The 15,104-nt window shown below is 37.9% G+C and overlaps 1 protein-coding gene and 1 pseudogene across 3 annotated transcripts; both read right to left on the bottom strand.

Annotated features, from left to right (window-relative positions):
- Nucleotides 1-361: 361 nt before the first annotated feature.
- On the bottom strand, nt 362-2,763 carry LOC127618430 (N-fatty-acyl-amino acid synthase/hydrolase PM20D1.1-like; annotated as a pseudogene).
- A 1,115-nt stretch (nt 2,764-3,878) lies between these two features.
- On the bottom strand, nt 3,879-13,730 carry LOC127619350 (lamina-associated polypeptide 2, isoforms beta/gamma-like). Of its 3 annotated transcripts, none has more exons than XM_052092246.1 (9): nt 13,321-13,730; nt 9,723-9,834; nt 9,236-9,373; nt 7,942-7,988; nt 7,231-7,332; nt 6,653-6,748; nt 6,486-6,572; nt 5,495-5,559; nt 3,879-4,683 (listed from the first exon to the last, which is right to left on the bottom strand). In XM_052092246.1, the coding sequence occupies exons 2-9, from the start codon at nt 9,802-9,804 to the stop codon at nt 4,386-4,388; spliced, it is 915 nt and encodes a 304-aa protein (XP_051948206.1). In that variant the 5' UTR covers nt 9,805-9,834; nt 13,321-13,730; the 3' UTR covers nt 3,879-4,385. The 3 variants fall into 3 exon arrangements, with proteins under 3 accessions (XP_051948206.1, XP_051948204.1, XP_051948205.1); XM_052092244.1 differs by lacking the exon at nt 13,321-13,730 and adding an exon at nt 12,588-13,097; XM_052092245.1 differs by lacking the exons at nt 6,486-6,572; nt 13,321-13,730 and adding an exon at nt 12,588-13,092.
- Nucleotides 13,731-15,104: the final 1,374 nt, after the last annotated feature.

The raw sequence follows: 15,104 nt of genomic DNA, 5'->3' as shown, positions 1-15,104 counted from the left end.
TCAACAACAGCCTTGTGATGTAAGTGATTTATAGAGGCAAATACTGTAAATGTTTATTGAGCCACATAGAGTAACACTGTTTATCTTTTGTCAGACATTATCAGAATATTCTGGATAGGATACCATAATAAAAGTACTTCTGTGGGAATGATAATCCAGTGGCTCATAATACAACATAAATCTTCAATAAAATCTGCACAGATGCAAAACACTTGCACATAATAATAACTACAGAAGGGGCTTTAGGATATGCAGAGATTACTCACTTCATTAGGTCAGATTAACCACACTCAATCGGTAATGCAACTATATAGAATGTGTCTACAGTATATAAACATTTTGTACAGATTTTATATTCAAGTTAATAAGGTGATGACATGTTTCTGATGTCGTTATTCTGGATGAGCTGAAAGTGGAACAGCACAATCTCTTCATAGTTCTGAGGCAGGCTCTTCAAGAGTCAATGACGTATGTAAGGAGCATTTAAGCCTCTTGAGCTCTTTGCAGAGGGAGCAAATATCAGTTCTTGGTGCACAATGCTGACTGACTTACTAGGGGTCACGGTGACCTCAGGAAAAATGTCCTGCACCGTTTTCTTTATGATCTGGTATCCAAACGTTTGCTCATCTTAGGAGCTGATGGGCAGTGGGTTGAATCCATCGGCCGGCTCCACCTTTACAGGCTTATTTGATATGGTGGACTCAATCAGCTTCAGAACCATCAAAAGGAATAAGGACAAGTCTATAAACAACTAATTCAGTAATTTAAAATAGTAACTAAATGTGCAAAACCATTGTTTTGGTAACAGCTGGACCTCTTATCTCCTGCATCGTCTGGGCTGAGTGGATACGAAAATTGACAAAAGCCTCATCTTATGCTGGCATGACATTAATCTGTCAAAGAGAGAGAAATAATCAGACATATACATTTATGCTTAGAGTGATTTTATGTGAATTACAGCTCACCTTTACACCCGAGTTAAAAATTGTGACAGCAGTAATTGTCCTCACAAAGGCATTTGTGTCAGACTGTCCTTACCAAATACTGCAAATGTAGTGAGAATGTACTTTACCACAGATCAGTGCATGTACACATTAGTTACTGTAGAGAGTGAAAAAGGCAATGTGGCCTACCCACTGAGCAGTGAAAAGAAAAGCCAGAAACAGCTTTTTGTACATACAGCAATTCAGATATTATAGGAGTGAAATGCATGATGTGTTGTGATATGTTTTGTTGTACCTTATGTGCCAACTGCTCAAATGTGGCACGCTCAGGACAATAACCAAAGAGATTGGGCATCCGGTTCTTCTCCAAACTGGGAAAGGATATGACCAAAAATGCAAACTTATCTTTATCTTACTTTATAACTTGGTGTAACACAGTGGATTTGAGGATGTTTTGCAGATGAAAGGGATAATTTAGGTTTTAAATATTAAAGTGTTTTAGAAGTTTATTCTGACCTTCTGACTGCTGAAGCCAAGATGCCAATACTGCTCTGTTTAGGTGGCATGGATGAATGTCCTGGAGCACTACTAACACTCAGCTTTAATGTGGCTTGGCTTTTCTCACTGATACCTGTTCTATAAAACACACACACACATACACCAGGCATAAATTATACATTATAATATCAAATTATTATATTACTGCTGTTTTGCTCCTTAAATTATGTGACTCACAGGGCAGTAGGTCCATCTAGGCCATCAACAATGCCATCCATAATTGTAAGACCTTCATCTAAAACATACTGCAGCTTCACCCCACAGCTCTTCAACAGATTCACAATATTTCCTTACCATGTAAGCCAAGTAACTGAGAAATGAATAAACGGCTGCATCAAGAGAAACGTTCTGCTGTCATTTTACCAAGTAAATTATGACTAGCATATTGAAGTTGTGCAGAAATGACCCTGAGACTGACCTCTTTATCATGACCCAAACCAATGTAGAAGCTTCGCTGTGGGGTGTAACCTAGTTCCAATAGAAGTTCCATCACCTGAAGGATCCCCTTCAAGAGCATGTTGTTGCAGTTAGTAGAAGATTGCTCTGAACACGTAGCATTGTTTTAAAGGTGTTAAAATACTTCCATCCCAACTTGATATGCAGTCAATTTGTTGGTTGATTTGACAAAAAAATGTAAAAACTGTAGCGCTATCAAAACATTGCTCTGCTTGTCTGAGCATCGCGACCAGCAACATTGGCTCAACCAATGGCCTGAGTTTGGGGCGTGACTATCTGTTTCTGTAAAATAATCATTATTCTGTTTGGTGTCACTAAAGTCACAGAAATTATACACTTCACTGCTATTTATTCATCATACCATCAAGTACTGTTTATCATCTTTGGTCCCTCGCCCATAAACAAAGCATTGATCTATTGTGCAGATAAGGAGGAGCATCCCATCCATCCACCTCATCAGCTGGTACCACATCATTGTGTACCAGCAGCATATACGGCTCCAAATAGGGATCACTCCCTGACACTGTAAACAGGTGGCAGTAGTTTGATATTGCTTCATGTTGTACAAGGCTTGATGAGAAGACCTTTGGGAAGACTGTGAGAAACACAACAAATTAATATCATCATTATCACACAAAAGGAATCAAGAAATTAACGGCAAGTGGTCCCATGCTTTGGAGAACGTCCTTCTCACAAGCAGGTCAAATTCATGCAGGGTGCTCGTGTTCTGCTGTGTCTCTGAAAAGACACTGTGGGAATCTGTCTCTATGAGAGAGATGAAAGGAATGCATGAGAATTGGACCATCAGAATATTTCTGTTTACATGGTAATCGGCTGTCGCTGATATACATAACTTAAGCATGTGCTCCATTTTCCAACTGATTAATAATTATTTAAAGCTGTAATTTATTCAACAAAATAATTCAAATGTAGAATTAATATAGCCAAATGCCAGATGTCTTATTCTAGTAATTGGAATATATAATCTGGTTCAGAATATTCTGCATGTAAAAGGGGATCATGAGAAGTTTTTTTTATTTTTTGTGTGTGTGTCAGTAACAGGAAAATAACACCTATATCAACTACACATTATAATAAAACAAATACACCTATAAACGCAACATAATAAATGCCTCCCTCAAACAAATAATTCACAAAAATGTATAAAGGATGGGAAAGGGTATACAATTTTGACAAATACTGACTTTTCATATTATCTTTAGCATTTGCCAGCAGTTCCTTTCTCCATTCAAGACTTAAATCAGGATAAATGGTGGGTGCATTTTCCCATTGTCCAAGCTCTGTGTTCACCTTAAATGTAAATGCCTGACTTATCACAACAAGAAACAAAATTACAACTTAAATGTAGAGCAGGTCAGGTGAATTTTCAAAAGCTTTAAAAGATTTCTCTTAGTGAATTTGACATTCAATTTTCAGTAAGTTCAGGAGGAATGACAGTCATCTTACTATGTTTGCATGATTAGGGTACAGTACAATGCACAATCTTCAGTCTCTGCTGCTAGATTTTACCACAGTGGCAATTTTAGAGGCGAATTTGCAAAGCGAAATATAATGGACCGAATATTAGTGACTGAATAATAATGATGAAAAAAGATATACATTTTGGAACTAAACTTTCCAAGATTTATACTTAATATTGAATTTTTAATGGTGAAGTGATCAATTTAAATATACAGCCATGTGAAATTGCATCTCCCAAAAATTCAAGCACTTTCACGTTTATTTTTCAGTTAGTGCATTTCAGTTCCAAAGACATTTTTTCATTAATATAATTCCATACCTAATTATATTCTACCTTGTCAAAATATGTGTTTAAAAAAAACAAAAACTGTAAATCTTTGCCACTGACCACAAAAACAGACTTAATCTTAAATGTATTTATTCACAAATAAACCCAGTACACAATTTTTTAAAATCGAAAAAGGTGATACACTACAGGGTGAATTCAATTGTTCCATCAGGAAGGAAGATTTCCACTGTCAGGTTGAATGAATACATCAGTACATATAAACCAAACAACTTTCAAATGAGGAAAGCAACCTGTATAAAATACATATATCTAGTAAAAGATCAACCAGGCAATACACTCCATGCACAGTACTACTTACAACAACATACATAATGTGGTAAGAAAAATGCTGCATCTGAGTGATGCTATGATATAGTGCTCCTTTCATTTCATGTAGACTAATGATACCAAGTTTCCTGAGACCAGTTAACAAGGATGATTCGCTTATGCAGGAAGTTTAGTAAATGCAAATACACACAGTTTTTCTAGCGAAGAGAGACAATTTTAGAAGTTAAAATCCAGAAGAGAGGACGCTTAGCTGAATAGGACCTGAGATGAACTAGAAGGAACTGATCTTTCCATAACTAAAGCATCAGTATCTTCTTGGTATAGTTAACTTAAGCTGCAACATCAGTTGCAGGAGTGGCCTGTGAGCTGGATATGAAACCAGGTTCCTCATGTAGACCATCCAGCAGAGCAGTCAACGGACTGAAGAGTGGCATTTTCATGTACAAGTAGATGAGGCAGAACAGACACACCACCAGTAGAAAAACCACGGTCTGAACCCACAAAGGCACCAGGCGCTGTTGAATCTCCTGCCTTTCCAGTGTAGTGGGACTCAGTAGTGGCAAATCTTGGTATTTAAACTGCACAGGACGGCCTGCGGCTCCCTTTATAGGCCGTCTCTTCGTGGCGCTGGAGACAGGAAAAACAAAGACATTAGAACGATAATAGGATGTCAAAATTACTGATTAAATAATAAAAAAAATATATAGGCCAAAGTATACTTCGGTTTTCCATGTGCCGGTATATCTCGTGCAAAGTGTTTTAGGACAGTCAACAGCAGGTACATGTGCCAATGACACACAAAGACACAGACTGTCCACATGTCTCAAAAAACAAGGCTGTATGTGGAACAGTCTGCGTCTTTGTCTGCGCATGCATGTACCATTGAACTGTGCTAAAAAAACAGTGTAGCAAAGCAGTCTTAGTGGGCATGCGTCAAATGTGTTAATTTGGGCTTGCAGTCAAGGGAGTATATTTTGGGTATCCACAGATTTCCTGACTAAACACTGGGTGGCGCCATGGTTGCAGCTGGGCTGTTGTCTGGTTCTGGTCTCCACAAGATACTACCAATAAGACTGTTCAAGACGGACAACAACCATTTTAAATGTAGGTTGGAGCAAAAATTTGTTCACCTTGTGCATGTGTTGGCTTTTCACAACTCGAAGTAGTAAATTATATCAGCTTAGCTAACCTTGGGTGACATCCACCCACACCTTAAACTTTGATGAGTGAGGCAATGTCAAAAAAATGGTCATCGCAACTCTCTAAAGTATCAGCACTATGGAGCCACATGCTTTATTTTTTAACAAATTGAATACGCTAAACATCACATTATCCACCAAGATCATACTCTGTTGCGAGTGAAAACACTAAAGATCCGAAAACTAAACAGGTGTCTGTTATATACCCTAGCCTTAACAATTTCACAAGTGGTACTCACTAGATTCCAGTAGGAGTTTTGACAGTGCCAGCAAACATCTCTGTAAGAACATCGGTTGCAGGCTCCTGGAGGCCAAAACACAGATGAAATCAGAAAAGCACGTTGATTTGAAAGGATTGTTCTAACCAAAAATATCAATTCAGACTTAATTTACTCTCAAAACCTGTATGACTTTCTTCTGTAGAACACAGTACTAGCTTTAGTCATCATTCACTTTCACTGTATTGGAAAAACGATGCCATGAAAAGTGAATGGTGACTTAAGCTGTCTTTCCCTAACATTTGGTCTGTAAAGGAGTACACCTTGCATAATAATACATGGACAGGTTTTGGGAGAAAAAGAGTGAACCAGGTGTCACAAAAACTTGGAGGATAGAATGAAAAGGGACAGAGGAATTCAAGCCCAGTCTCAAGAACAAAATGTGACAGATAAAAAAAAAAAAAGCTGTCATATGAGGAAATTACACAAATTATTAAAAGCAGGATGGAAATAGTGAAAACACAGACCAGCAGCAGCAGCTCAACCATACAGGATCTAAGGCACATGAGTGTCAGAAAAAAGAAAGCAAGCCCTTTGATATGACTCAAATGAGTTCTGAGCTCTTTCCTCTGACAGATTCACTGTGGTTATGCATTACAGTACCTTTATTCAACAGCTTGCCTTTGAATCAGGAGGAAAAAGAGAAAATAAAAACAGACTGTCTAAAAACTATTAAATAAAAAGAGGATACCAATGTTTGTGTTTTGTCTTTGTACATTTCACTCAAGTTAGAACACTCAGATCTGGAAAGGAAATGAAGCAATAAAGCAATAATAAAAATGAAATGCTTGAGAATTCAGAGGGATTTCCCAAAGGACAGAGGAGTGTGAAAGCCCATTAGACTTCTGGCAATGCAGCATGGCTGCTGAATTAAACATCCACTGAAACAGTGTGAACAAACAAAGACAGACCCTGAGGAGAGAGAAGGTTGAATGGGAAAAAAAGCAGTTACTGTGACAGTTTGTTTCTGATGGGGTGATTGAGGTGTTAAACACAGAGATCTGCCAGTCATGGTGTCTTTGTCCAGGCTCATGAAATTCTGATGAGAGAGTGGAGCTTTTGTCAGATTTGTAGAGCATTGCTGTTGTAGACAACTTATTTGTGTGTGTGGCCACAAACCCGCTGGGCTCCGCTGTCCACCGTAAGCTCAGTTCTCTGACTGGATCTCCTCTCAATCTCTGTGTGTTGTGACTGAGGACTGAATCTGTTCTCAATCTGCAGACAAAATGAGTACAATCCCACAACAACACACAAGACTCCCAAAACTAAGTATCCACACCAAATTCAAATATACTAGACATATACTGGACCACTGACAATTATCCCACAACTTTCATCATACAACATTTAATTCTGGTCCTCTAAACTGATTTTTCAAGTAGAGTTCCAAGAATGCTGATACTAGGATGCTTCACTGTTTGTATCACTTCACTTGTCAGTGTTTACGGTGTTCCAGGCAAGCTGCTAGTCTGTGTGTTACTCAGCGACACAGAACTGTTGATCCTGCTTTTTGCTTCTTCTGGAATCATTTTCGTTGAAAATGATGCCAAATAAAAAATAAAAATAATAGAACACTCACAATCATGCAATTGTACTGAATATAAGCACAACTGTGATTTGTCCATGAGCCTGCAAAATTACTGATATTCTTGTTCACACATTCTCTCTCACACACACGCACGCACGCACGCACACACCTCTTCCACCATCTGGGAGATGCTGAAGGACCTGTACGGTGACGCGATTTGAACCAAAGATCCATTTTGGCTGCTGTCGGATGACTTGTGCAGAGTCTTTCCCTGTAAGTTACAAAGGGCCAAACTGTGTTTATGAAGCAATATGACAAATGACTCAATCAGCAGTAATAGCAAAAAACACACAAACATTTAGTGCAATGGAATCAAACCAAACAGTCACGTGAATCTGATATTATTTTACATAGCAGTGTGTGAAAGAATCAAAATCTGTGCCTTTAGCGCCTTATCCCCTGCAGAAACATATAAGAAGGGACTGTTCAGAATGTACATTTACCATTCCGCCAGAGGGTAAAAAGCACTGTGGATAAAAATCTCTGCTCTGACAGAACCTCCCCAGCTGTGGAATCAGAAAATGCAGTACAACATACATCATGATTTAATGTCATACCGACTCCAATCATAAATTGGTGCCATTATTCACAATACTGAAAGTCCATTATTGCATTCCATCAAATTACAAGATAAGTGTCCATCTCAAGGCATCAGCCACATTCTTGATTTATGATGTTACACAAAGAAAGTGAATGACAGCAGGCTGCTTGACCTCTTTGCACATACACATTTGATCAACAGGACAGCTCAACATACTTATAGATGAGCAGTTAGTTAAGATAAATTTCAATGTAGGTGGATGTTGAATCGTGAACTCACCTTGCTGGTCATTTTGCTGGTCTCAGTCTTGGACACAATTTCAGACTCTACATATACAGACAAAAGAACACCAACAAAATGTATAACCAGCAAGTAGGGCTGGGTATCGTTCAAAACAATTCCTAAAGGTAATTCAAAACAGTTCCTAAATGATACTTTTTTCGATACCAATTTTATTAAATCCGTTTTAACAAGATTACAAACATTGCCTCAAAAAAACTTTGGTTTTATTTTTTCAGTTTGTCATCTCCTGAGCCTTCTGGTCTCCTCATGCCAGGGTCGGCAGGGGCAGAGGCTATAACATTAATGTGAAGAGGAAAAAAAAAAACAAGAAAGCTAAACAGTTAATTCAGCCAACCCTAAGGATAAGTACGGTTTAACGGGATAAATAGTTTAATGAGTTAAATTTGATCAGTTACAGTCAACCTTAAAGCATTTTTAGCATTAATTTAGCTAGCTAGCTATAGCCATACATCCAAACAATATCTAATGTTACGTAGGTTCCAGTTTATAGGACTATGTCACCGCACACAGAAACATTAAATTAACATGTACACAAGAATGTACCACTACAACTTAGCCGATTTTGTTTGTTGGTTTGTTTGCTAAACGTTAACCTACCTGTCAGAGTCCAAGTCATAGCACCGCTGCATTCATTAGTAGTTTTGGAGGAGGACTTGTGTGGTGGGCATGTTGAAGGAAGCTCTGTGGCAGGACGCTGAGAGGATGACTGCACACTTTCTGCCCTTAAGTGTAATCCGTGCAATGTCAAGTGCTTCATCAGATTTGTTGTGTTGCCGGTCTTGGCAGCAATTATCTTGTTGCAAATATTGCATCGCGTGCTGTTGGCATCGAGCCTGGTGAAATGTAGCCACACTTTTGATCTTTTCCACATCTTTTACATCTATGGGGGTTGGGGCGCATACACACTACAGCCTCATGTGTGAGCAGCGTCTCTGGGCGTAATTGGCATAAACTAGTATTTTCCCTTGATGCCTAAACACAGCTAATCACCGGCACTTTTAGATTTGTTCACATCAAGCATGCTATATGCTTATCACTAACATTGACGAGATTAACCCCTTATGTATAGAAATTTGGTACATAACGACAAGACATTTTTCAATACTCAATTGTTTAGAGGCAATTCAGCCGGTGCCTAAAATGTATCGAACTCGATACCCAGCCCTACCAGCAAGTGCAATAACAGAAACCAATTACAGAAAATAAAATGAATAAAAATACATTTAAGGCTGAAAAAACTATTTGGGAGTCATGCAATGCTGTTGCCTACCAGATTCCTTATCCTCTTCTTCCTCACTATCAGAGTACTGGCTTCCATCAGCTGTGCCATTAACCCTTTGCAGTGATGCCTTTGTTGGAGTGTCCATCAGCATGTGAAGCTTCTTTTCATATAAGGCTCTAGTGGAAGCTGTTCACAACACACAACATTTTTAAAGACAGATAAACTCTTTACAATCTGATATGCCAAGAGGGTTTCCTTAAAGTTAAACTATACAGTAAGTAAGCCATTTGTGGGTACGATCAAAACATTGCTCTGTTTGTTTGAGCCTTCCACCCAACCTGGCACAACAACACTGGCTCAAAACCAATTGATTGAGTTATGGACTGGCTGGACTATCGGTTTGCCTGACCAAATGGAAGACAGGATGAATGTAGGGAAACTTTTTTGCAATTCCACTTGATGCGGATAGTTTCTCACAGTTTTTTTTTTTTTTTTCAGTTTTAAAAGGAATGGACTTTGATTTGGATGGACTGACCTACAATGGGTCCAGTTTTGAATCCGTACTGGAGCAGTTTGGCTTTCAGCTGATCATCAGTCAGTAAGTCCACATCTGCCATGACTAATGATTCTTCTCTTTCTTCCACTGACTGTACAATGAAATACACACAACATCACATTATTTAATCAAAAATACTGTTGAGGCAGTGAAATTATAACACTTCATCACAGCACAGTGTGGAATCAGCAAATTTTAGCATAATCTAATAAACACATGCTGACACTAGCATGCCAAAGGGTGAACCTCCACTCGCGCGATCCTCAACGGACTCTTGTTCTGAGGCTTTTTTGCTTTCGCATCTGCATTGACAGATTCTGAAATGGGGTCACATCCCACATCCAATATTAGCTGCTGTAGTAGTTTCCCAAGCCACAAGGCTAAAAAGAGTTCTTCGTGTTTAGCAAACTTGAGCAAAAACTTTTGCTGCATCTTACAGTAGATGATCAAAAACAAGTTTAAGTCCAGAAGCACAGGAAAGATTTAAATCTCATTAAATCAAGTATGTACAAAGTCCACATGGAAAGTTAGTCACAGGTGTTTTTACACAGCCGAGTTAGGACTGCTCTATGCCTGCTCAGAATTCTTCTTAAAGATGCAATGGCGGATAAAAGCCAGACTAAATGATGGCTGCTCTGACCCACCTCAACCCTGATTATCAAAAGAAGTTCTGATGCTGCTTTGGTTCTGTGTAAATGAAATACAGCTTTATAGAAACCTTATTTGTTGTAGTCATGACAGAGCATATATTTCATAATTTAGTTTAATTTTTCATCCATTTAAAATGTCTATATTCATAATTTTATATTTAAAACATTAATCTCAGAACAGTACTAATGCAGTTTTAATCAATGTGTAAATTCATTTATGCCACCTTATAGCGGCATTAAACAGTCTATGTAAATACATCCAAATGCCAATTTGGATGCAGATTCTGTGCCACCTTTGCAGTGCAAAGATGGGTTATGATAACTTCCATGATGTTCTCAATTTACAGTAGTACTGAGAAATTTGACACTGAATTAAAAAAAAAAAAAAAGCTATTAGCATTATTGTGATGTAATATCACAGAAATGCCATCTGTTCGGAGTCATTAACACTGTATTGCATTAAAGCAATGTTCCATTCCATTTGCATATTTTTGGATCTACGCACCTGGATAATTTTATTATATCTTTGTGTACTTGGACTGGTGTTTGGCGCAACGTTGTTTGCCACTACGAGGATAATGTTTACATATTGTGGCTATACTTTTGAAACGGTGTGTATTTGAAAGAAATATTTCTGGTTCAATACAAGTTAAGTTCATTCGACAGCATTTGTGCAATGGTGTTGATTACCACAAAAATGTATTTCAACTCGTCCCTCTAAAAGAAAAACAGCAAAAACCGAGGTTAGAGTGAGGCACTTACAATGGAAGTGAATGGGGCCAAATTTCGAAGGGCTTAAAAAGGCAGAAATGTGAAGCTTATAATTTTATAAAAGCACTTATATTAATGAATCTGTTAAAACTTGTATATTATTTGAGCTGTTGTTTAAATCATTGTATTTATGGTCGTTTTAGGGTTTACAGCATTATGTTGTGATGGCAACGAAATTGTAAAATTGGATACAACTTTACAAAGAAATGGTTAGTATTCAATTTTATTACACTAAAACCATGCAAACAATAATCATATTGTGTGTTTTTGTGGCAAGACTTTTGAAACGGTGGGTATTTTAAAGTTTACGAATTGGCCCCCACTCACTTCCATTGTAAGGGCCTCACTGTAACCCAGATTTTTTTTTAAACATTTTTTGGTAATCAGCATTATGATTGAGTTTAACTTGTACTGAACCTGTAATATGAGCACTCGTTTCAATATACAGTCAGCGATCACTCCAGCATAAACTGATGGTTTGAAGCCATTACAACTATTGAGGCTTTGCTGTAAAATATAAATATAGGCTCAAACATCTTGGTGTTTACTATCATACCAAACAGATTCTAAACATCTTGTACATGCACAGTTGATCCACACCATAATAATAGATTATCATTAAAACAAGATTCTAAATTGTTAGATGTTTTGGCCATATTGAACATCCCTAACACAGAATACAAGTATATAAATGAAACTGCTAAGTCATGCACCAAGCAAAGACGTGTTGCAACAGGGTGACAACACTTTGGTCATCATATACAGACATGTGAGCACAGCGCTTCTAATCATACACTAAGAATTTGACACCTGAGTATAAGATGGCTCTGACCCAGATTCCCCAGCCCCCTTTGAGGTTCCCCTGACCCACACACACTTGCAATGGTCTTGCATGCTGCCAGAGATCAGTTACCTTCTATGTATGTGTGTGTGTGTGTGTGTGTGTGTGTGTGTGTGTGTGAGAGAGAGTGTGTGAGAGAGACAGACAGCTGGAGCCCAATTCTATTGGACTCATGTTTCAATCTCAGTGAGAGAAAAAAAATCATACCAATTTTAACAGAACTGCAAAATCTTTGATGTTTTGATACACATGCATACTTATTTCATTGCAGTTGGGAGCTGACAGCCAATGACCTACAAATTCCCTGACAGCTTTGTGTTGGCATGAAAGCAAAGAACATATGGGTATGAATATTCATGGCACAAATCATTCAACTTCAATCACGCCACCTTGTGAGCAACCGTTGGATACACAAAAATGGTTGTGCATAGCAAACCGTTTGGGGAATCCGAAGACAAAAAAAAATCTGCAATATCCGAGAAAGTGCACAACATTTCAAAAAACTGTCGAGGAGCGAGCGAGAGTCTTCGGGAATGAAGATTAATAATAATGTGACCTCTAGTGCAGGTCTCTTTAACTCACGCTGTCATTAAGGTGATCCTCCTCTTCATCACTAGAGAAATCAGTGCTGTTTTTCTTCACATATTTCAGATAAAGCTCCACATAAACGTGTTTCTTGCTCTCCGCTGGGGGCAACTCCACATTATGCGCCGTCAGTTCCGACTTAAGTCTCTCTTTGGAGAACTGAGCGGGGTCTTCCACAAACACCGGCATGTCAGTTAGAAACTGCAGCAGGTGTGAGAGCTAGCTAATAAAATTTAAAATTATTTCCAATGGTCCACCACTGAATTAACTGTCGGCTGTCCCTCCAAAGAAACGGTCTATAGGTAGGCAGCTCACTGGTTTTCTCCAAGTCCAAACAGCCGTGCCACCAACAGCTGTTCACTCTTCACACACAGGCCTCACTATTTACACAGCTCAGACAATCCCGTTGATCCATTCGTGCATGTGGTTCGTTTAAAAAACAGACGATTTCCACCATAAAAACAAAAATTAAAACCAATCATTTTTATGCAGAAACTGAGAAAAATAAGATTTTAGGGTTTTCAAATTGGTGGCTCGTGGTTGATTTAGGCATTAAATGAAAAGCTAGATTGTTTAGGTTTGGTATTTAACATATATAGATTAGATTAACGTGAATTTATTACACGTGTTACATTCGCTTTAGTTTGAGACTCGCCATGCTAGATTCAGGTGTGTGCTACGGACAAAGTGAAAAAAATGTTTAGCACCAAAAATGATGGTTTCATTTTACCTGGATAGTATTCAAATGTCCGCGTGTTGACGTGAGTTCCTCTTGACAAATAGCGACGTCATACGATCAGTGTTTCCCGCCATTTCTACAACGAAATGGCAACTGCAACGAGAATCACATAATTTTATCATTAGTGTCTCCATGTTTTTCTCGTAACAATTATTTAGACCAGAGCTTGAATTAAAAAATATATAAACAATAAAGATAAATGTAATGGCTAACAACAGGGCTGTTCGGGTAGCTCGAACGATCCCCCACCTGCTCCAAAGGTATATATAAAATATAAATCAGTTTTTTTTTATTCATTAATATCATCCTTTACGTGAGTTACATGCATAGAAACTGACACTATGCACTCATAGCAAAATCTGCGAGCGCGGTAATGTTTGACGTTTGAATGTCCAATTCGGTTTAGCAGATGTAAGGGACCGTCTAAAAACTCCACTCATTCCGTTATAACAAAGGAGATGTCCATTCATTCATTCAATTTACGTGCATGTTATACATGAAAAAAGAAAAACTGTAAAATAAATGTTCACATTCAGAATGTTCTTATAACTTCTCAGAGAAAAGACATACTATAGGTGATATTATTATAAATGTATATTTGATTGTTTGATCAATTATATAATACAGTAATCAATTATTTTAGAAAGAAATCACTAAAATTCACCAAAATTATATTTTCTCATTCTAAAGGTTGTAGTAACTTCCCAGACGATAGACTGACTTATTACAGGATATATTATTACAGTATCATCAATTATATATACAGTAATCAATTATTTTATAGAATATTTTAAAGGCTGTAGTTTTTTTTTTTATTTTAGAATTTTAGTGATTAAGTAGTAAGTCCTTCTATCCTCTAACAAAAATATTTTTGTAAGGGGATAGAAGGACTTATTTTTGTAAGTCCTTCTACTGTACTTACATAATTGATCATATTGTGATAATCTCACCTGTCTCATACATTGATCATATTGTAATAATCTCATCTGTCCTCTGGGAAGTTGAACATTCTTAATGTTAAAATGTATTTTTACAGTTGTTGTTTTTTTTTTTTCATATATAACTTGCTCGTGATTTGAATGAATGAGTGGACGTCTATTATGTTTTAGCGTAGTGTGTGGCGTTTTCAGACGGTCCCTTACATCTGAGAAACCGAATGTCAAATGTCAAACTCTACCACGCTACATCAGCGATCCCAACGACATCCAGCTGGATAGTGAGTATGGGTCGAAAAGAGCAGGAGAGATGGAAGAGAAAGCAGGCAGCAGTGTAATTGTCGCAGAATATTGAACATATGTTCAAAAAGACTGCCAAACGGGGTACGGTTGTTATACTTGGTTAGCAATTTGACAACATTGTAGTAAATATTTTCAGTGCATCAAAAAGTGTGCTCGTTATACCAGCAGACAAGCTAATCCAGCTCAAATTAGGGCATAAAAAGTCACCATAATTAAGTATTTGCAACGGACCAGGGCTTTATTTCTCAAAAGCATCGTTAGTCTTAAACCCAGAGTATACTCCGATTTTGACGCAAATGCTCAGCATCTGCATACAGTCGAACTCGAGCCTGTCCATTTGATAGTGTATGCATACACAGGCGTTTGGCGCATGTGCACTACGACTGCTATGAGACACCGGACAATTTCTCTTCAGGAGTTTAGACCCATAAATATGTCTTTATATTCCTTCAAACTCAAGTTATACAAATGCAGGTATCTCCTGGGGCCTGTACCATGAAGCCGGTTTAGGTGGCTAGCCAGCTATGTTCCAGTTTA

Source organism: Xyrauchen texanus, chromosome 25 (assembly GCF_025860055.1).
Source record: "Xyrauchen texanus isolate HMW12.3.18 chromosome 25, RBS_HiC_50CHRs, whole genome shotgun sequence".
NCBI lineage: Eukaryota > Metazoa > Chordata > Actinopteri > Cypriniformes > Catostomidae > Xyrauchen > Xyrauchen texanus.
The sequence above is the reverse complement of the archived record's forward strand: the minus strand, read 5'-3'. Positions and strand labels throughout refer to the sequence as shown.